General features: G+C 28.3%; 1 protein-coding gene across 1 annotated transcript; it reads left to right on the forward strand.

The window, feature by feature from the left end:
• Positions 1–17,838: 17,838 nt before the first annotated feature.
• Positions 17,839–19,093, forward strand: LOC111391418 (histone H1-like). The gene is made up of 2 exons (XM_023016635.1): positions 17,839–18,142; positions 18,251–19,093. The coding sequence occupies exons 1-2, from the start codon at positions 17,960–17,962 to the stop codon at positions 18,857–18,859; spliced, it is 792 nt and encodes a 263-aa protein (XP_022872403.1). The 5' UTR covers positions 17,839–17,959; the 3' UTR covers positions 18,860–19,093.
• The last annotated feature ends 5,519 nt before the right edge of the window (positions 19,094–24,612 follow it).

The raw sequence follows: 24,612 nt of genomic DNA on the forward strand, positions 1-24,612 counted from the left end.
GAGTTTAAACTTTTACTTGTAATACTACTAAACCTTTCCATTGACGTCTGTGCTCCGATATCACATTTATAATTTTTTGCTGAATTGATAGCATTTGAATGACTGTTATTATTGACGATTGATTGTGTGATTTTATAATGAAATATTGAGATTAACTCACTTTTCTGAAGATAGAATATCGATTTGCTATAGTCATAAGATCGACGATCAAAGATGTAATTATCTTGCTATATTTTCCTAAGTGGTTTCATTTGACTAAATAGAAGCTTCTACACAAAACAAGGAAACGAAAAGTGGGATTTCACAACGTTCTAACAAGAAGTTGAGTCAGTTTGATATATATATATACTAGTCGCATGTCCGTGCAATGCACGGGTTGTGTTATTTTTTAAGATAATATTAGTGTGTTTAGCGTTAAGGATTGATCAGAGATATGTGCATTGGATTGATTTGATAAGGTAAATTTTCATATAATGTAACTAATAAAAACTATAGTCACGATGCATCTAGAGAGCATCAGGAAATAAAATACACTTTAAAAAAGACAAAAAACAATTAGCAAACAAAATTTTAGCGTATAAAGGGACCTGAACAACATGTCATCATTTTCCAAAAGTTTAACAGTGATATTAGTAATCTTGAATGTGCACATTTTGTATAAATAAAGTTTTGAAATTTTCAATTAAGTATACAATCCTAAAATGGATCAATTAGTTTTAGTAAACATATATGCGTGCCGACATAGAGAAAGATAGAGGGAGAGGGAGAGATAACTAACAAAATCATTTAGTACCCTACAAGTATTGAGCATACTTGATATTTCATTTAAAGAGTCTAAATACAATTCATGTTCATGGGCACACGCAAAAGAATGTAACAATTGATCATGACTGGGAACCCATGAATCAATCACAAAGATTAGTTACCTGACAGTTGAATGCCCACTCTATCATCACTGTTCATGACCATGACCATAAGAACAATGTTAAATACAGATTCGCAGAGCCAACCATAAGTTGAGAATCTGTCTATAAAAAACAGTCATTCAAAACTTTATCATGCATAGAAACTATAAGCTCCTACTTTTAGATAGTTTATTTTAAAAGGCATACCTTCAACCCTTGTAACATCAATCATGAAATCAGATTGAGGCTTATGAAATGGATTAGGCATAGGCACCTCATTCAACTGTTAAAATAACAAGTTAGAATGTGTGGAACAACATAATCAGAAAAATAACATAGTTGAATTTATAAATCACTATTTCTTATTTTTTGTTGTTACCTTGGATGAACTGACAGGTAAAAGTATAAAAGGAGGTGCAAAGCCAAGCAATACTGTTGCAACAACACCGTTAGGAGTGCAAGTGAATTAGTCTACAGAAATAAAATAAAAAAACTATACTAAAAAAAAAGCTTGACTTTTTTGCAATGTCATAATGGTAAGTGACAATGTATGTAATATGATTATCTTAAATCATTAACATGAATGCATTGCCATCTATATTTTTTTATTGCTTTTCATGTGCCACATACTTTTAGGGAAAGCTGAGAATGCATTGAACAGAATTAGTTAGTGTATGAACACATGCATTTCATTTGTATAAACATGTGCTTATCACACACATACACAATCACGTGCACACGGCGCAATTTATTTATTTTTTTATTTTTTTACTTTTAAATAACTTGAAGCAAATTTTTTACTCATAAGTAACTCTTTACATTTTAGAAATATACTTAAAATTTGAAATTAATATTTTTCACTTATAAGTAGCTTTTACAATTATAACATTTTTTTTACTCTTAAATAACTTGCATGATGATAAAAATAACTAATTGGACGAAGCAAATAAATCAGGCCGAAAATTATAGAATTGGAAAAAAAAATTCATCTGACACTATACATATAGATATTTCACACAAGTAATGTACTTTATTAGAAATAATAACATCTACACGTGAGAACATTGCAGATGACAAATTATTTAAAATAAACACACATTCAATCTCAAGACAATGACTACATTTTCAAGCAAAACCTTAAACTAAGTCAAAAGCATGCATCATAAATGGAGTAGTGGGTGCATCAAATATAATATCAATCAAAAAGGCATTATTTGCAAACACTTTATGTTTCTATTCGTCGAAAGTTTAATTTTGCTTCAATTCGAAAGTATTTAGAATTAACACATAATCCTGGTTTAAATTAATATTGAACTTGGAATTGAGGATAATTCAGAGATGCGTGATGTTAAGCAAAGTTTATTCGAAAGAAAATGTGGCATCAGCGGATGGTGATTCAGCTCATTTATATTTGTTCTTTTACCTTTGAGATAATTGAGAGGCACAAGGAAGAAAATGAAGTCAACCCTCCAACAATACATGTATGTGAACATCTTCAATATTGCCTAAGAAAATAATAGACACGGATACTGATAACCTCATTTTCCTACAAGGTTCAAGAAATGCAATTTCGCATAAAGTCACAAAATTTGAGAATGGAAGTAAATCAAACGTGTACCTAATGCGAACAAAACTATACACCGTGAAAAAGAATCAAGAATTTGCAAACGAATACATATCTTAAAAGTATTATTTTATTAATTTTATGAAAGCAGTCAATTTAACCTAAATTTGATTGCAAAGGCTAATTGTCTGGATGAACAAAACATCAAATCCTCCTCTATTTCTTTAGAGAATCGGCAAGAATTTTCATGTTCATTACTTCATTCATTCTTATTAAATTCTTATATTTGTTTATTTACACATTCTAATACCCAATAACGTTGTCAATGCCTCAATTAAACACTTCAATTTCAATAAACATAGTATGGTGGCTACTCACCCTTTGGTTTGGTCACAAATTTGTAAAAAAATTTTATGCATCCCTCGCAGTTTAACTGCACTTTCAAAACCGTAGTTGTCACAACTTGTTGTAAACAAATAATTCAATATTTATTACAAATTATAACTAAAATAAAATTAATTTAAAAGTGCAAGAGTTGTAATTGTCTCGTTCTCTTTTTTAAGGTAGTGTATGATTGATATGATATATTATATTATGATCCACAAAAACGATGACTCTACTTACAACATCAATTTTTCAATCTTGAAACTCTTGCTCTAGTCCCTCAAGTGACACATCATCACTAACAAAAAAAAGGCAACAAACGCACAAAATTTAAGAAATCATTCAAAATTAACATGATTACTGTTACAACAAAATCAAAAACAAGAAAAAAAAGGTTTTTACTTGGGAGTGTCATAGAGAAGAGAACAAAGATAAAAGAACCTATAAAAATAAGAACAGTCAAACAAACATATTTTATTGAAGAAAACATTGAAAAAATTAGAATTTCTATTTTGAAGAGAAATGTGTTATTCAATGTAGAATAACAATAACAAAGCAACAAATTCACAAAATTCAAGAAATCATTCAAAATTACCATGATTGCCATTACTACAAAACTAAAAATAGAAAATAAAAAAATATTTTCACCTGGGAGCACCGTAGAGAAGAAAACGAATATAAAAGAACCTACAAGAAGGAGAACCACAAAATTAACATTTTATCGAAGAAAATATTGAAAAAATTGGAAAATTGGAAAAATTGAAATTTCTATTTCGAAGGGAAATGCATTGCTCAACATAGAACACTACGCAAATGACAGTTATCAGATTAAATAGGTTCTGAAAATGGAATGAAAAGGAAGTTCAATATGAGGCAAGCGTGTGTGTTTTGGATTTTACCTTTTTTCTTCCTCAATTCGATTTGATTGTGGTGGGAAGAGTTAATTCAAAAGACGTGTGAAATGAGAGAGAGAGAGAGAGAGAGAGCAAAAAGTAACTTTAGAGGGAAGAAATTTGTGAACAGTTGCTAAAACCAAGTGGATGAAAGTGCGAGATAAAATGGTTGAATAGTAAGAAAACCAATTTTGGAACAGTACGTAAAATCGAGTGCTACAAGAATGAATAATAATGTAAGAATTGCCCCTTTTAGAAGAAAGAAAAGAAAAGAGAAAAGAATAGTGTAAGACAAATCATTTTGACCGAACCCATTTCAAACCAATTTAATGTGAAAATGTACGGGACAAAAATGAACGCTCTAATGTGGTGCAAGCAAAAGTAATAATTTCCACCAATCCACCAAAAAAAAAAGGGGGGAAATTGTATAATAAATAGAAAAAATTTAAATTGAAATAATTTTAATCTACCAATTCACAAATAAAAAAAGATGAAAAATTTTATAAATTGAAAATATTTTTTCAAAAAAATCTCTTTTCACGAAGAGAAAAGCAGTAATGGAAAGTATTAATTTCAATCATAAATAAAGGGAAAAGAATTTAAAAAATCAAAATTCTTTTATAAATAGAAAAAATGTAAGTTGAAAAAAATTTAAAATAAAGAAAATTCCTCTTTTCATGGATAGAAAAGCAGTATTTGAACAGATTTATTTAAAACATACATAAAGACAAAAGAAGTTAAAAAAATTATATATTTTAAAAAAAATTATGTTCCATGCATGGAGTGCGCGCATACACACACACACACACACTCTTTTTATTTTAGTAATTTTTTGTTATTAATATTTTAATTTAAAATATCTAATTTGCAATAATTAAATATATCTATACATTTACCCTAAAATGTTGAAGCTTTTTTTTTACATATAAGTAGCTTTTATTTTTAAATAGGTGGAAGTATTTTTTTTTTTCACTTATAAGACTTTTTACATTCTAGATAATGTAATATTTTTATTAATATTTCATTTCAAAAACTTTTTACATTTTAGAAATATTTTTTATCTTATTATTAATCGAAGTGATTTTTTTAGTTAGAAATAACTTTTTATATTTTAGATAGGAATAAAGAATCGTTTTGTGTAAAAAAAATTATCACTAATAAAATTATAGGATATAGTTGATATATAGTTTATAGCGTGAAAAAATAGAAAAAGATTATTGTATGTCGGATTCATATGACCAAACCAGTTCAATGTGAAAATCAGCGTGTCAAAAATATTTAGATATATTTATTTTTTAAATTAAATATTAATAAAAAGATTACACTATCTAAAATGTAAAAAATTACTTATAAGTAAAAAAATCATTTCAAGTTATTTAAAATAAAAAAACTTATAATTGTATAAGCTACTTATAGGTAAAAATATATATTTAAAACTCGAAGTTAATATTTTTCACTTATAAGTAGCTTTTACAATTATAAGTTGCTTTTACTTGTAAATAACTTTAAGAAATTATTTATACTTAAAAAATTTAAGTTAACATTTTTTTATTTATAAGTAGCTTTACAATTATAAGAGAATGAGGAATTTTTTTTTTTTTACCTATAAGTAGATTTTACTTACACTTATAAGTTTTTTATTATTTTAAACAATTTGAAGGGATTTTTTTTACTTATAAGTAATTTTTTATATTTTAGATAGCGTAATCTCTTTATTAATATAATATAATTTAAAAAACTAAATATATCTAAATTTTTTTGTCATGCTAAAGAGAAAATGGAAAAACAGTATTGTGTGTCAGATTCAACGGACCAAATCAGTTTGAAACCAGTTCAATGTGAAAATCAGCATGACAAAAATATTTAGATATATTTAGTTTTTCGAATTAAATATTAATAAAAAGATACACTATCTAAAATATAAAAAGTTACTTATAAGTAAAAAATCACTTTAAGTTATTTAAAATAAAAAAACTTATAATTGTAAAAGCTAATTATAGATAAAAAAAAAAAATATTAAGTCATCATTCTCTTATAATTACAAAAACTACTTATATAAAAAAATGTTAACTTAAAATTTTTTAACTATAAATATAAATATATTTAGTTTTTAAAATTAAATAATAATAAAAAGATTACACTATCTAGAATGTAAAAAGTTACTTATAAGGAAAAAAATCATCTAAAGTTATTTAAAAGTAATAAAAAATTGTAATTGTAAAAGTTACTTATAAGTAAAAAAATATTAACTTTAACATTTTTAAGTGAATATTTAGATGTATTTAATTTTTTTAAAATAAATATTAATAAAAAAAATTTAAAAAAATACGTGCATTACTTTGAATATTGCTCTATGCACGAAGGCAAAAAAGTTCTGTGCACGGAGCCTGTGCATGATTCGTGCACGGAGCTTCTAACATTAGTTTTTTTCTTGTTTTTTTTTTTTTGGTTTTTTTTTACTTATATTTTTGTATTCATTTTCAGGCTCATTATGAGGATATCAAACGAAGTCGAAATATTACATTCTTAATATCATTTTGGAGTAATCGCGGCATGGTAGTGCATGTCGTTAACGGTGCGTGAAACGGCTAATCGTAGCAAATGTTACGGGATGTCAAAATAAGCATTTTGAAACTATACTTCGAAATTTTCGATAACAAGCTAACTTTAAAAATTCATCGACGGTTGTACGATAGTCGAATCAATAAATGTTTTATATTCTCTCGAAACTCATTTTGAGAACTATATCATAAACACGTCAAATGATCTAAATGAATATCGAAAATAGTTAAACGGATATTAAACGTATGTGTTAAAAAATTGCGTATAAGTCGTTTTTCTTAAAAAAAATCAATTATTTTATTACTATTTATTATTTTTTTGCAACAATTTTCTCAATACATCATTTTGCTCAAGAAAAATTATGGGCAAGACGTAAAAAATTTTCTCCATACACGGAGTGAATATATATATTTTACATTTTATTTACAATAAGTTTTTTTATTAATATAATTTTAAAAATTTAAATATATAGGATATGGTTGATAATTAATAACGTGAGAATTAGGAGAAAGAGTATAGTGTGTCAAATTCAAAGTAAGGAATGAATATTGCAGTGGACGTGACATTGCACTCAAATGGCATGTGACAAAATTTCTACAATATTTTTGAATAGAATTTTTCCTGTGGCCAAACTAGTTCTCAAACCAATTTGTTTAAAAGTAAAAGAAGAGATTACACTATCTAAAAGATAAAAAATTACTTATAGATAAAAAAATCACTTTAAGTTATTTAAAATGAAAAAACTTATAATTGTAAAAACTACTTATAGGTAAAAAAAAAAATATTAATCCCTCATTCTCTTATAATTGCAAAAGCTACTTATATAAAAAAAAAAAAAAAAAGGTGAAAGTTACTATCTAGAATGTAAAATATTAATCCCTCATTCTCTTATAATTGCAAAAGTATAAATATTTAGATATATTTAGTTTTTTAAATTAAAGATTAATAAAAAGATTAAACTATCTAGAATGTAAAAAGTTACTTATAAGTAAAAAAATCACTTCAAGTTATTTAATAGTAATAAAAAAATTATAATTGTAAAAGTTACTTATAGGTAAAAAATATTAACTTCAACATTTTTAAATAAATATTTAGATATATTCAATTTTTTTAATTAAATATTAATAAAAAATGCATTACAAATAAAAGTAAAAAAAAAAATTTGCATATTGGTGCGAGGACTCCCCGAACGCATAAACCTCCATGCACGGAGGTTTGCTAAATGTTATTATTATTATATTTTTTAAATTTATGTTTTTGTATTCATTTTTAGGCTCATTACGGGATATCAAACGAAATCGAAATATTACATTTTTAATATCATTTTGAAATACTCGCGGCATAGTATTGCACGTCGTTAACGGTGTGTGAAACGGCTATCGTAGCAAATGTTACGGGACGTCAAAATAGGTATTTTCAAATTATATTTCGAAATTTTCGATAATAAGCTAATTTTAAAAATTCATTGACGATTGTACGATAGTCGAATTGATAAATGTTTTACACTCTCTTGAAACTCATTTCAAGAACTGTATCATAGACATATCGAATGATCTAAATGAATATCGAAAATAGTTAAACAGATATTAAACGTGTGTGTTAAAAAATGCGTATAAGTCATTTTTCTTAAAAAAATCAATTTTTTTATTACTATTTATTATTTTTTCTTAACAATTTTCTCAATACATCATTTTGTTCAAGAGAAATTATGTGGTATGACGTAAATTTTTTTCTACATGCGCGGAGTGAATATTTTTTTTTACGTTTTATTTACAATAATTTTGTTTATTAATATAATTTTAAAATTTTAAATATATAAGATATGGTTGATAGGTAATAGCGTGAGAATTTGGAGAAAGAGTATGATGTGTCAAATTTAAGGCAAGGGAGAAATATTGTAGCGGACAATGACGTGTGACAAAATTCCTATAGTATTTTTGAATAGAATTTTTCATGTTGCTAAACTAGTTCCCAAACCGGTTAAGTGTGAAAACGAGTGTGACCAAAATAAATAGTAAACCCTCATTCTCTCTTTTATGGTAGTGTATATATATATATATATATATATATATATATATATATATATATATATATATATCAAAATATATATANNNNTATATATATATATATATATATATATATATATATATCACACACACAACATAACCAAAACAAGATCCAGATCTAGAAATTGAAGAAAATTTAGAATTTTTAGATAATTTATCTTTACAAACTTTAAAAACAAATTTTATACCAAGAAATAAAGAATTAATAATTTTTAAAAAGACATCTTCTAAAATAGATAGTATAGACAAAATTTTAGAATTAATTAAAAAAATTCAAATAATAGGAGAAGACCATATAAAGCATTGGGATAAAAATAAAATAGAAGCTAAATTAGAACACAATAAATGAAAATATAAAAATTAGAACAGCAGAAATAAAACATACGAATCAAGATATAGAAGATTTTAACATACAGATTAAATAATTATTAGATTTAAAAGTAATAAGATCGTCTAATAATCAACACAGATCAACAGCCTTTATGATTAGAAATCATAGTGAAATAAAAAGAGGAAAAGCAAGAATGATTATAAATTATAAAAGATTAAATGATAACTAAGATATCAGATAAAGATATGCTAATAAATAAAATACAAAATAGCAAGATATTTTCTAAATTTGATTGTAAATTTGGATTTTGACAAATAAAAATGGTAAAAGATTAATTCCTTGGACAACTTTTACTACCCCATTAGGACACTTTAAATGGTTAGTCATGCATTTTGGATTAAAAAATGCACCGTCTATTTTTCAAAGAAAAATGGATAGTATACTTAATTCTCTTCCATTTGTTTGTGCATATATAGATGATATTCTAGTACATAGTAAAAACTACAAAGAACATATGAAATATTTAGAGATAGCCTTGAATAAATTTATAGAAAATGGTTTAATTATAAGTAAAAAGAAGATGGAAATAAATAGACCAAAAAAGTGAATTTTTAGGAATATTCAATTATGCTAGACATTTTATTAAAGATTTAGGAAGGAAAGTAGGATCACTATACAGTAAATTGTCCAGTAAATGACAAAAATATTTTAATCAATCAGATATAGAATTAGTTAAAAAGATAAAAACAGAAGTTAAAAATTTACCACCATTAGAATTACCATTAAATAGTGAATATAATAAAAATAGATGGATGTGAATTAAGATGTGGATAAATTTTATATTCCAAACTAAATAAGTATAGTGATAAAAAAGAAGAAAAAAATTTGTAGATATACTAGTGAAAAATACAAGATAAAAGGAAAATATCTAACTAGTTTAGATTATGAAATAATGACAATCATACATAGAATAGAAATGTTTAAATTATTTTTAAACACTAATTTACAATTAGGTCAGATCGTGAAGTTATAGTAAAATTTATTAAAAAGATAAATTTTGATAAGATAAGATATAAAAGATAGTTGAAATTATATGAGACATTAAGCAGCTATAAAATTAATATAGAACATATTGACGGAAAAAATAATATTTTAGCAGATAATTTTAGTATTCGGGTTATTAAATTTTTAACTCATTATCTTCATGATGCAAATGGATCAAAGGATGATGAACTTTGGAAATGTCACTTTGAGAGTGACTCCTCAAGGATCTAATTTTCGATTCAGAGGAAATAATTTAGAAAGACTACGAGAAAGAAAACATTGTCTATTGGATAATCTCTGGATGACACGTAACTCTAAACAAAAATTAGACAGCATTAATGCCCTAACTAACTATTTTAGACAGATTCATAATCAAGTAGAAATCAGAAATTTTAGTTTCTTTATAGTAATTAAAGATAGATAGCACGGTATATATAATTATTGGCCAGAAGTACAACAATAAGTAGAAAGATTTTCCAACCCTCTTTTCAAAAAATTTTATGCACTTGAAGAAGTTTTAAATTTTTGTAGAGAAATGATGGGATTTAATTTTCATATATCCGAAAGAGTTAGACAGACCATGCAAACCCCCTCTCAAACTTTATCATCATCTTTATCAATACAACTTTGTGATAGTTGTGAAATTATGACCAAAGTTGTTAGAAATTTAAATCTTAGAAATGATTCGTTAGAATAAAGACTACAACACTTGAAGATCAAATTTCATCCCAATAAACTATTAGTAAATATCAAAATGAGATTCTTTGATTGCATGATAGACTTAGTTCTAGAGATACACTTGAAAAACTCATTTCTAAAGACATCACCTCTATAAGTAGAAATTATTCTGATAAAATTGAAAGACTTATTGAACTAATTGATTCTACAGTTGCAGGACAAGAAAAGACTTTATACAAATTAGAACAGAAAATTGGTGATTGCGCAAGTATTGTTCGAAGTTCTATAAAAGAATTTCGCTGTTCAGGAAATTATAGATTTTGCTCAAATTTTAAGTTACTATCATAATGAAAACAGATACTTCCTTAGACATGGTCCCAAATACGATTCAGCCTAAAATTTAGCCTTTCTTAGACACAATTTCCAACAATATTCTTTGATTATACAATATTTGAAGAAGAAGAAGACCTTTTTTTACCAAACTTTATAGTTTGGTATGATAGATACTCTATACATATTAAACAGATCTTTTCGATTTTTCCACCAAAACTTAAACATATTCTTGATCAGTTAAAAGATCATCCCTTAATGATTCAATTCATTTCCATACCCCCTCGTGTAAATAATGGCATTGTAATTCCAGCTTATCTTCTAATTTTAATTTATGAAGGAGCCAAAAGATATAGACCCTCTTCGAGGACGAATATTAAAATAAAAATTAGACAAATTGATTATAAAAAAGAATATTAGAAACCGCAGCTATGATGGAAGTTCAAAATAATGATTTTAGATTAGTAGCACAATGGAACAACGTAGTTATTTTCTGCCAAGTGCACATTGCCATGAGAATTAAAGCAGAACAAATTCAAAAGGACGTGATAGAAAGCCATAGTAGAAATGATGGACATATAAGATTAATAATCGAAAAGGACGAGATAGAAAGACAGAATTATCAAGATCGAGAAGTCAGAAAGAAGAAGCGTAAAGATAAAGCCTTTTGAACAAATTTCAAACATCTGTAAAGTTGATTCTTAGATATCAAGCAAAGTCAAGCGTGAAGATAAAGTTGTCAGTAGCATATTTTTAAATAATTCATTCCTTAACTGCTCACATGGAGAATTGTACATTATTTATTTCTTTCTTTGATTTTAGATCGCACACCTGTAAAGTTTGTATAGTATTCTTCAATTATTTATAGCATACTTACAACACCAACAGAATATACGTGATGTACCAGGGTCTATAAATATCCACACCTCTCACAAAATAAAACACACCAAAAAAAAAAAAAAAAAAAACACAAAGCAAACTATCACACTTGTACTAAAAAATATCTCCACTATTTTTGTAAATTCAAAGACATCCTTGTAAATTCAAAGATTTCAGAATTGAAGTAAGTTCTTTTCATAACTTCTCTTGTTTATAATTTTTGTTTACTTTAGTTATTTTTTGGATAAGGCCTAAAAGGGAAAACACCAAGTAAGCAATTATTTTATTCACAAATAATATTTTATTTCTGTTTCAAAAATATAATTTTAACGCTCTTAACCTATTTATTTTGGATTTCATGGCCAAAAGATAAAGTAATTATCTGAGTTAAGTGGCTAATTTGTGTCCTAATAGTGGGAGTTTGTTAAAATCTTTTTATACACGATTAAATTTTTTTTGGCTACAGTCTTAAACCTTCTTTAAAAGGTCGAGAAAAAAGCTAAGAGAGAGTGTTAAAAAAATGAAAAAGAAAAAGAAAAAAAAAAGAGGTCTGAAGAAATTAATTTGCTGAACCGTAAAGTACTCAAAGGCCATTACAAACGTATCATTTTAAAGTTCTAATATTTTATACCTTTAGATACACTGCCACACTTACTTTTTCATTAGAAAGTTTTAACGGATATATTAATACTTGTTTAGAAAACAGATAAATAGGAAGATTAGTCGTTGTAGGAAGCCATATTTTATTCGCTTTAGACATAAATAGAGGTAACTCGTCTTTACAAATCAAGAAGCAATCACCGAGCTCTCTATCTCTCAGTGTCTAAATTTCTCGATAAAAGATCATAAATATTGTAAAGAAAGACAACAACGAGCAAAGATTAGAAGAAAAAATAATAAAAGAAATTTCAGTAGAACTAGTTAGACATATTTAGTAATTGAACTTTAGTAGCAAAAATAATATAAATTAGTGTAGAATTGTTTTTTCAAACTTTTCAAACGTATTAAAATTTTTGAAAGACTTTTTTACAAAGATTGCAAGGCTTTTTCTTTCAAAGAATTTGTTACAAAGATTTTCAAAACGTGTTTAAATTGGTAGTTTTTTTTAAAGATTTTTCTTTTCTTACTTGTCATTTTCTTACGAGACTTTCTTTTTCGTAGTTGTCATTTCACTACAAAGTCTTTTTCTTGTATAAAGAATTGGTATTAGAGTTTAGAATAGCCAGAAATTATATAGTTTATGAAAAAAAATGAGTATTTAAATTTAAAAATTTTAGGAAACTATAAAAAGAAAAGATAACTTAGAAGTAGCTTCTCTAATTTGTAATTTTGATAATAAGTTTAGACATACTTTACATAGTGAAGATAAACAGTTAAATAGTATTGTAAACTTATTTGTAAATTTAGGATAAAATTTAGAAAGGAACAATTCAAATAGAAGAGTAGAAACTTTATTAGAAAATATAAATAAAAATATAAAAATTTTAGAAACAAATCTAGAATATATTAAAAATCAAAATACCGAAATATTAAAAAAAAATCTAATAATATAGGAGAAACACAATCTAGTCCTAACTTAGAAAATTTGGAAAGCATAGTTAAAATATTAGAAAAAGAAAAGTCAACAGATAATAGACAAAATTTAGATAATATAATAAATAAACTAAAAATATTAGATTTAAGTAAAATTAAAGAACCTAGTAAATTTAAGAAAACTAAGTAAATCTATCCATAATGGATAAGGGAAAATAAATCGTAGCAAGTAGTAGTAAATTAATAGGTAAATCCTTTATTAAGAACGTTAAGTAGAAAAACGGAATCTGAAATAAGACTATAATTTCTAATAGATACAGAAAAACAAAAAAAAATGTTTAGATAGAATAAACTAAAATTAGTAAAAGTTTTAGACATATATAAAAAATGAAATATATTTAGCAAATCTTTAATATATCGGCATTATGGAGAAATTTTTATTTTCTCTACACATGAAGATCAATTTATATCTCTAGATTTAATAGAAAAAGAATCTTATAAAGAAATTGTTAATAAAAATTTTCAACAGACTCATCTAGGATTAATAATAATAGGAGTAAAAGGACTTCATAGAGAAAATTTAGGAACTAAAGTATTAGTATGTTTATATCATAAAAGATTCACAGATATAGAATTATATATGAATAATAAATGTGGAATAATATATTTTACACGAGACTATTTAGTTAGAACAAAGAATTTCTATAAATATATTAAAATATGAATAAAAAGTAAATGATATCAAATGAAAATATATGAGGATAATTTATTAATTTGCACATGATTCATAGGAAGACTAAGTGAAAATAGTATTACTCATTATAAATTAGAAAATAATCAAATAATTACATTATTAGGACAAAAAGGTATAAAGGCAATCCCAACAAAGAAATTCTCTTCAGAAGCATATGCACGATTAGATTGGAACTTAGGAAATTTTCTACAAAACCAATATTAGTACCAAAAAATAATATTATGCACAAAAATAGTAATGGAACTTTAAGTATTAGATTTGAAAATTATAATTATCAAGCAGAACAGACACAACATAATAAGGAAGAAAATGAAGAAGAATGTGGACATTTTGAAATGGAGGACTACTAAGGTGAAGACGAAATTCATGCTCTAGATGAAGATAGTGAAGAAGATGAAAGTGAGGATGATGAAAAAGAATTTAGATATATAGATATGGAATATTATAGAAATCTTAGAAAAGTTAGAGAGATAGAAACTAGAATGTTAATAAAAAAAAATCAAGAATACATAGAAATCAAGATGAAAGAAACTAGCAAGAGAGTTAAAATGGAAACAGATCAAGAATTTGGAAAAAGAAAAGAATCCATGAATACAGAATATAATATACGAGGTAAATATCCTTTTCCCCCTGCAAGAGACTTCGAATGGACTGATAAAAAAATATAAAAGCTTAGGAAAAAAACAAACGAAAGAATGATGTAGTTTACCATTAGCAATCGATAGAGGATTAATCTTAGAGTTAAATAATTGTAAACCACAAGACAGACCTAGTACTAGAACTAAATGGGAAAATTCTATAATTAGAGCATATAATAGTATACCTATACAAGTGAGTGTAGAAGAAATGTGGGCTTACTTAGAAAATTATTTAGGAAATACTGTTTTAGATGTATACGTTACAACAAAAAACTAAAATCAGATGAAATTAGATTACGAATGACTGGAAGAGATAATCCTAGAAATTTTACAAGCTTTATTAGAGAATTAATTATAGGTTTTGATCCCAATAGAGATAACACTTATGAACAAAATAAAGTTTTAGAAGATTTAGAAAAATTAAGTATTAGTTATATGAAATACATACAACCATTTTTGTTAGACTTTGAACAGTTAGCAAGCGCAATAGGATTAGCATTAGATTACCGTATATTTGAAAGATTATATAGAAAGACACCACCACCATGAAATGATAAAATTATAAAAGACGTAAAGTCAAACCCAATAAGGGAAATAACTATTAGTGCTACCATAAAATTTATAACTGATAAATTAAAAGAGTATTGTGTAGAAGAAGTAGCTAGCAAGCAAAAAAAAAAAAAAATTAAATTATTTTTTTTGCTTAGATTTATATACACCACATACATATAATTATAGCAGAAGAAAGAAAAATTGTATAAATAAAATAAAAATATAAAAATATAAAAGGCAATATCAAAATAAAAAGAAATATAATATTAGACCAAGTAGGACATGCTATAAAATAAAAAACCCAATTATAATAGATATGTTAGAAAATCAAAAACTAAAAAAGACTGTAAATGTTATATTTGTGCAGACCCTAGACATTTTGCTAACAAATGCCCAAATAAATATAAAAATAAAGAAAATACAGCTAAATCTATGATAATTAAAAAAATACAATGCAACATAATAGAATTATCTGATAACAAATCTTGTAACTCAGTATATAGTATTTACATAGATGAAGAGTTAGATAATTTAAAAATAATAAGTAATCCTGAAGACAATTATGATAGCTTAGAAGAATTAGATTTTTCAGTTTTAAATATAAAGATGATGAGTGTAGAACAAAAATGTATCCATGAATGGATTAGAGGACAAGGATCAATGATGGATAAATGTAAAATATGCAAAATATACCCAAGACATAAAAATAGAAATCAGTGTAAGAATTGTCTAGAAATTCAATACAATAATTGTTTAGAGATTAAAGAAGAAATAAATAATAATAAAAATAAAGACTGTAGTGAAAGTATAAAAATATTAGAAAATAAAATAATAGAAACAAATAATAAAATAGATAAAATACACGAAACATTATGAGAAATACAATACATGATCAGAAAACTAGAAATAAAAGGAAAACAATCTATAGATAATTACACAGAAATAATTATTTGGAAACAAAAAATCAAGAAATAATTTGTCAAATATCTAGAGTAAAGACGACAAAAAGATCAGAATACCCATAGAAGTACAGATAAACAAAATGATAAAATTAAATTTGATAGCATTAATAGATATATATTGTACATTTAATATAGTTAGAAAAGATTTAATGTCAGAAAACTGTAGATAGAAATTAGAAAATGAAATAAGAGGAAGTCAAATGGACGGTAGTAAAATGGAATTCGAAGAAAGATTTTTTGATGATTGTAAGATTACATTCCAAGAAAGATAGTAAAGTTTAACGACTACATTAGTAAGCGCATTGATAAAAGATGAATTTATTAAAGGTATAAAATTCTTGTAGAAGTGGAAATTGTGAGTAAGAACGCATAAAATTCATTGTTTCAAGAGTATCACATTTATAATTTTTGTTGAATTAATAGCATTTGAACGATCATTATTGTTGATGATTGATTGTGTAATTATAATGAAATATTGAGATTAACGCACACTTTTTCTAAAGATAGAAGACTGATTTGCTACTGTTGTGAGATCGATGACCAAAGATGCAATTATCACGATATATTTTCCTAAATGGTTTCATTTTTACTCAATTGAAATTTCTACACAAAAACAAGTAAGCAAAAAGGGATAATTCACAGCGTTCCCACGAGAAGTTGAGTCAATCTAATAAAATATATATCAAAATTTGATTCCAATACGAGCTACTCTAGAAATATGCTCCATAAAGGCCAATGGTGGAGGTGTCACGATTGGAATTGTCATTCATCAATGTGGCCTCAATGGAAGATTGAGTGATATTAGAGCATTTTCAATGCAAAAATGTTAATAATTTGTACATATGGCAGGCAAATTAGGGAATGGAGAAAATAGCATCTCCAATGGAGAATTGCACTAATTGTGAACATGTACCAGAGAGGATTAGAGAAAGAGTGATGATAAATTATGATAAATTAATCCTCCGATAAAAGATAAATTATAAATATTTAAGTGGACAATGTCTGCCAAAATTTTCCATAGGTGGCCAATATGTTACAATACGTGACAAAATGAATAAACGAGGGATAAATGTGCAATGTAAATATTAACTTTGTCCTCAATTTAAGATTTTGTATTCTATACTTTTAACGAACAATAATGTGTTGAAATATAATGTAGTTTTAGTGGAAACCAAATTTTGGTAACAAAGTGTATCCTAATATCCTAATTGTCTAAAATGTTCATCTTCGACCCAATTTGAAATTTTATTTTCGGTCCAAATATGATCCATTTTGCACGATTCTTGTTACTACGGACTCATCGGTTCAAGTACTATCAAATCCACTGTGGAAACCAGCTATTTGTTTCAAGCATTATCATAAAAGGCTCCAAAACCACAATATGCTCCATGAGTACCCTCGTCTCGACCACATTTGCTTCTGAATTAAATATCTCCCAAATGAAAAAACTCATGACTCCCACGAATACTCTTCAGAAAGCTTATGAAATTCCCTACAAAATAAAAAAAACCTCACCGTAGTCCATCCAATCTAGATCAATTTATTCCCAGTTAAATCAAGCACAAAAACACACCTCTAGGGCATCAAAACAGCTACTACTCTGCATCCCAATCCAAGTCTCAACATCTTAGATTATAGACCGTAGATTAAATCCAATCCGACGGCCTAAGTTTAAACTTTAGTCAAAGTTTCGATCCGTCTCAATGGCCTTCAGCCAATCAGCTTTCAGCAGCCCCCTAACGCTCGCTATTTAACCCTGCCCATTTCTTCCCATTGATCATCGCTCAACCCCTCCAAAATTCCAGTAGATTTGTATTGAGATTCTCAATTTCTTCAAATTACCACAACTAGTCCTCCCTAGTTTTTTGATTTCAAATTAGCATTATGACCACTGAAGAACCTGTTGTCCCTATTGAGGGTGTGGCCGAACGGGTCGGAGATGAACATGCTGTTGGAGAGAACCCTCCAGCGGAAACAGCCAAGTCTAAGAAAGCCACCACCAAAAAGGAATCCAAGCCTAAAAAAGCTATTGTTGTCCCGCGAAAGCGTAATCCTCCTTATCTCGAGGTATTTGGCTGTTTGTTTTTCATTTTTTTTACATTTTGTATTGGATTTTCGTTTTTATGAATTTTAGATCTGATTTTTCCCCTTTTTTGGCTGAAATTTGTATTTCAGATGATTGAGGATGCGATTGTGACGCTGAAGGAGAAAACTGGTTCTAGTCAGTACGCAATTACAAAGTTCATTGAGGAGAAGCAGAAGAATCTCCCACCGAATTTCAAGAGGCTTTTGCTGGTTCAATTGAAAAAGTTCGTGGCTTCTGGAAAGCTGGTCAAAGTGAAGGGTTCGTACAAGCTCCCGTCGGCTCCGAAGCCAGCTGCCTCTGCACCGGTTAAGAAGAAGCCCGTTCCAGTCGCCAAGCCGAAAGCTTCTTCTCTGAAAATCACTAAGGAGAAGAAGCCTGGCCCTTCAAAAGCCTACCCAAAGCCAGCTGCTAAGCCGAAGCCAAGTGCTAAGGCGAAGCCAGCTGCAAAACCTAAAGCTGTTGCAGCGGCTAAGCCAAAGGCGGCTGCCAAGACCAAGGCAGTAGCTAAGCCAAAAACGGAGAAGAAGCCACCGGCTAAGGTGGCAAGGACCTCGTCGAGAACTACTCCTGGGAAGAAGGTGGTGGCGGCTCCCAAGAAGGCTGCGCCAGCTGCTAAGAGGACCTCGGCTAGGAGCGTGAAGCCGAAGAGTGTCAAGTCTCCCGTAAAGAAAGTAGCTGTTAAGAAGGGAAAGAAGTGAGAGGGGCCTAGTATCGGAAATAGCTATCGTTTGTGGGGATAATTCTGTAAATTTGTCTTGATCCTTTTTAGTTGTGCGTAGCTGGTTTTTATGTTAACGAAGCCTTACATAATCTACCTTTTTCTTTTTTAAAATTTACTTGTTTCTCCGCTTCTATTATTCTTAGGGCTTTGAATTTTAGGGATGATTAAGCGTTCTTATAATCTTGTGTTCAGCAGAGATTTTTTTCAACTTCATTTGTGTTTTTATTACCTTATAGATTCCTGAACTGATTTGTGCGTCTGTATAGATAGTTTGCAGGGAGCCTGAGCCTGAGCAGATGCATGATATTTGGTAATACTATTATTTTCACCCTTTCTGTGAGATAGTGAGAGGATACTTAACAGTATGGCCATGGGGTTTATCTAAATGGGCAATTGATTACACTACTTAATCATAAATTGTTGCCTCTGAGAAATTTTAGATCGTTTGTCATTTGCAATTTTTTTGACAGCCGAATTTGGAAATGACCTAGGTAGCTATTGCAGCCAGCCTATTTCGAAAACACAAAACTCGAATTTTACCATTTGTACATTGATATGTTAATGTTGGTGTACATGTTCCTCATATAACAGCGGGATACATGCCCAATAAAAAATAGTGTTGGCTTTTTTTTTGTGAGGGGCGTGTACATTGGTGTGTCAACATCGACGTGGATATAGTACAATTGTAAATACTTTGATAGTCTATATACTCTCTCTTTCTGAAAAACATGAATTTTATTGATGTGTTAGAACGTACCAAGATAATTGGGAAATGTCGATTAGATTGGTTTATGGCATTATGGTACTCAAGAATTCAGAGAGTTTTCATCTGCCTATTCTAGTATCAAATGATTGTGTACAATGTACTTGAAAAGATTTCTTTGTGCGTTTCCTTCATTCCATGAGGGTGCTTCTTGAACAACCCCTTGAAAAACCAGTTGGAGGCGCACCCCTCCTCGCCCCAATAGGAGGGGTGCCACACAACCCCCAATTTTTGAAGGGTTGTTCAAGTGGGTTTCCCTGTCCTTCATAATTATGCATTCATTTCCTTGTGAGATGAGAAGATCATTTAATACCTATGCTTGATTCTTTCATTATCCACATTGTGATATTCTATGGTTGGTTAAATTTTTAGGGATTTTAAGCATTCCTAGGCCATTTTCAATGTATGATCCAAAACACAAAAATACACCATTTTATGGTGCAAAACAACTCTTTTGCAAAAGTATTATAGTTTGCACCATTTTGGTACAAGGTGTACACTCTTTTTTGACCTTTCTTTTCATTTTTCAAATACATTGACTAAGGGTATTTTTGTTATATATGTTTCAATACAATAAATTATTATTATTATTATTATTATTATTTGCATTTAAATTAAATTTTAAATGTAAAAAATAATAATTAATGAATTAATTAAAAGAAGAAAAATTTAAAATATAACAAATATGATTATTTCTTAAAGTTAATAGGAAATATATTAAATGACGACGTAGAATTCCTTACTCGTCATAGACAAATTAAGGATAAAGAGGCTCACATTGCACTTCGAAATGTATTAATCTATCATTTGTGGGAAGAACATATGAATTCCGAGAATTAAAAATTGCAATAATATTTCAACTTCATAGTATCATAATATCTTAATTCGAAATGCATTACACTATTTTTTAATATCATGATTTAATATTTTTATTGTTGTAGTGTTTTTATTAATTGTACTATTTTTTATATTATTAATGAATTTGAACTTTTCCGTAATTTAACGTAATTTTTTATTTAGTAATTTATGATAATCTTTTAAATAAAAAAATGGAAGAAAATGATTAAATACTGTTCATTTAGAATAAATTTTGGTGTAATTGTTGAAGATGAATTTCAATTTGATGCAAAAGGGTGCAAAATTTGGTACAATGCTGCAGATGGCCCTATAATCTTTTGTTTAGTGGAGATGTTCTTCAATTTGATTTGTGTTTCTTTGCATTCAGTTTATTTTAGGATTCTTACACTTTTACAAATGAACTCTGTACGTTAAAAGGATTGCGTACTTCATAATCCTGCTTTTTGGCAAATTAGGTACATAAATTTATGAATTGGCTGGCAATTGAACATTGGGTCGGTATTAAAGAATATAAGCCCCTGTTTGGTAACAATTTTTTCCCAAAAAAATTAATATTTTGATTGTTATTTAACTATTTCAACCATCATTTTTGACTTTTTCATTTACATGTGAGATTCACTTTTTTCTCTAACGATTAAAAAATCAATTCTCATAATCATTATCGAACAGATCCTAAATGAGTTAAAATATGGGTGTATTGTTCGTGTGAAACCCGTAAGTGTATGAGATCGTTGACAATTAATAGAAATTAGCGAATTTTCACTTTTCGTAAGCGAGCTAGGGCTTTTTCCAACTGTTTAATGCCCCCCCCCACCATCATTTTTGACTTTTTCATTTACATGTGAGATTCACTTTTTTCTCTAACGATTAAAAAATCAATTCTCATAATCATTATCGAACAGATCCTAAATGAGTTAAAATATGGGTGTATTGTTCGTGTGAAACCCGTAAGTGTATGAGATCGTTGACAATTAATAGAAATTAGCGAATTTTCACTTTTCGTAAGCGAGCTAGGGCTTTTTCCAACTGTTTAATGCCCCCCCCCAACGCAGTTCTTCTAAATTTCGAATAGTATTCAAGATCCTCTGTTTTCGATTATCTAATAAATCATTTAATGAAAGTAGATTATCTTTCCATTAATTTCAAAACTTCCATAATCCCGAAAGCTTGAAAGAAGGAGCGCTTCCGGTTCTATCCGTGCTTGAAACAATTTTGCCTTAGGCATGATCTTCCTTTGCCTTAGATCTTCAAAGCCTATCGATCATTGAACTATAGATTGGAGTAAGGAGTAAGAAAGCGATGTCTTGTTTATCGTTCTCACAAGGAATAAGGTTTAATATCTAGTTCAATAACTTTTAAGAGAGTCGAAGTCTTACAATATCAAAATAGATGGTTTTTATATTTTCTATAATAATCCTAAACTAAGAAAAAGCGGCTAAAGTATTTGTAATATGTGAATGTTAGGCAAGCGCTGCTGTTTATATTTTGCTTTAATAATTTGGGATTGCATTGACATTGTTTTCACATAAAATGCTGAAGCATACTTCCTTGCAGAGCTTATGCTGGTTGGTCTGACAAATTTGTAGATTATCTTCTAGTTTGCCATTTGGTGTCTGCTGAGATAGGCGTCAGAAAGGACTTTGCGAAGAAGTAATTGTTGCATTAACATTTTGGCTTTGTTGTGCACTAATCATCATCGAAGAATATATGTTCTAAAATCAACCATTTTTTATTCGTGGAGGTGAGCTTCTTGATGAATTACTTTCTACTGAAGTTGGTGTAGCACCGTTTGTTGTTTCTTTTAACCCAGTTACATTTCTCTCTCTATCTTTTCGAAGGTTGTAGTATCATATCGTGTCGGACACAGGCATAACATAGTAACTAAAGAGTTCGAAGTTTTAGTTTTTTATCAAATTCCCCCGTTTTTTTCATTCGAAAACCTTTAAACTTAACAATCTTTTGTCAACGTAACTCTTTGTCGACATGAAAGATGGATAGCGAGGAAGCAAAAATTGTATCCAAACCTCTCTCCAAAGAATCTTATCTCTTGCTACATTAGAAAGGTAGCTCCTTGTGTGTTTATGGGGATATAGCCGGCGGTAAGTTGAAATTGGCTTCACCTCGCCCGTGTGGGTTCTGTTTTCTACACTTATGGTAGGTATATGCAAAGTTGATGTGAATTTGAGTTAAGGTCGTATTTAGTTGAGAATATGATAATTGTTTAGATGGAGTTTGTCGTACCTTACCTTACGATTGATATTCAAGTTGCTTTCTTAAGGTTCCACACCAAAATTCATAAGCTTATCTAATAAGCCCGATTAGCTAGAAATTCTCAACTTATCTAATTTATAAGCTGGACTTAAGAATTTCATACTAATATATAAGAAATCAAATATTTTTGCCAAACACGTTCTAGATCATGTGGTTGACCAATGTTCGACTTTCAAGTGCACACATTACTATTTTAGTGTACTCCGAAGATAGAAAATCTAGAGAAATTTTGACATATACCATCGCCCATAGAACACATAGCTTAATTACGCTATTGTTCCAACATTACAAATTGATACGGTGAATCAAAGATTTGAAGTAACACATGTTGTATTCTCACAAAAAACTCTGCCACCATAAATACTGACTCTTGCTAGTGTCAAAAATTAATTGAATAGGATACCTATATACATGTCCTACTTGCATTTGTAGTAACTTGATTCAATGAGTTGTAACCCCTAATTAATTTTTAGGTGGAGACAGTTGGATTGATCAAGGAAGGGAGTTGGCGGCCTTAACTTTGAAATTCAGAATTAGCTCCAACTCTAGAAGTGGCTTAACACTTATGCTTTTAATATTTTCTTTATGTACCTCATATTGATGATGAATCTTTAAATAAGTTAGTTCCACTATTACTTATATCCACCAATCCATAAACTAAATGATATCCATCAATTCATAAATATTCATACCTAACATAAAAAGAAATTCAATCATCGATTATTGTAGAGTTAAAAATTTAACGTTTCAAATGCAAATTTGGAAATTCATCACCAGTATCTACGGTATATTAAAATGTAAGTAGATAAATTGATCATGTTCACTATTTTTGAACAAGGCCGATGGACGACAAAATTTGATTTTGATATTTATTTGTCCTTGTAAGGCTATCAACCCCCTAAAATGTCGAAACTTCTCTACAAACAAACAAAGAGTCTAAATGCTAAATAATTGAGGATACCTTTGAACAAATTTAATAAGTTAAGGACTTTGCCAGATATTTTCCTTATTTGAATGAAAGACATGGTGGTTTTGGAGGCAGAGCATTGATGTTGTTTGGTTTCTAAGTTGTCGTATACAACACCATTTCATTTGCATAAAACTTTGCACCGTTCAATATAAAATTCACTTGTTGATTCTTTTTCTTTGCTTTTTTTAGAGTTGGAATGTGTCAGCTTATAGATTGTCACTTATTTTTGAATAAGTATTATAAATACAAGTGCTCCCTGTCCATAGTGTTCTCTTGTATATCATTAATTCCCTGTGGATAGAAAAAACTTTCACAAAAACTTACAAAACACCATGTGAATATTTTATTATATAAAAAAAAAAAATCGCCCCGCCCCGTGCTGTGTCTTATTTATAGAACCCCTCATTCTGTACATATAATCTGCTTTCTTGTATATTGTACAAAAAGGAGTGCAATTGACTTAACATTTTAGTAGAAATTCAAATATTTCTTCGATCGGTACACATGAAAGAGTCGTTAGACTTAGATGAGTTATTTTTTGTACAATATTCACGAGATATTGTTTATGTAGTCGGTGTACTAGATATTAATGATATCCTTGTTTAGAAGGTATAAAATAAGAAAAATATAGAAATGGCCCATCTTGAGTCGTGTTGCGCCCAATGTTCTAAGAGGTTTGTTTAAAAAAAATAAATTTATCTAAACTCGAAGTTTGCTCTTTTTGCTTAACTATGCTTTAGGCTTTTTTAAAATATTGATTGTGCCATGGCATTTCAAGACTAGATTGCCTGACTCTAATTTTTATATGTAAGTATACTCTCGAGTAAGTATTATAGGTTATGTTAATTGCACATATACCCTTGTTTGG

The sequence above is a fragment of the Olea europaea genome, unplaced genomic scaffold (assembly GCF_002742605.1).
Source record: "Olea europaea var. sylvestris unplaced genomic scaffold, O_europaea_v1 scaffold792, whole genome shotgun sequence".
NCBI lineage: Eukaryota > Viridiplantae > Streptophyta > Magnoliopsida > Lamiales > Oleaceae > Olea > Olea europaea.

Coding starts and splice junctions, on each gene's coding strand:
- LOC111391418 (XM_023016635.1), top strand. CDS start 17,960: ATGACCACTGAAGAACCTGTTGTCCCTATTGAGGGTGTGGCCGAACGG. Junction 18,143..18,250: donor GTAATCCTCCTTATCTCGAG/GTATTTGGCTGT, acceptor TTTGTATTTCAG/ATGATTGAGGATGCGATTGT.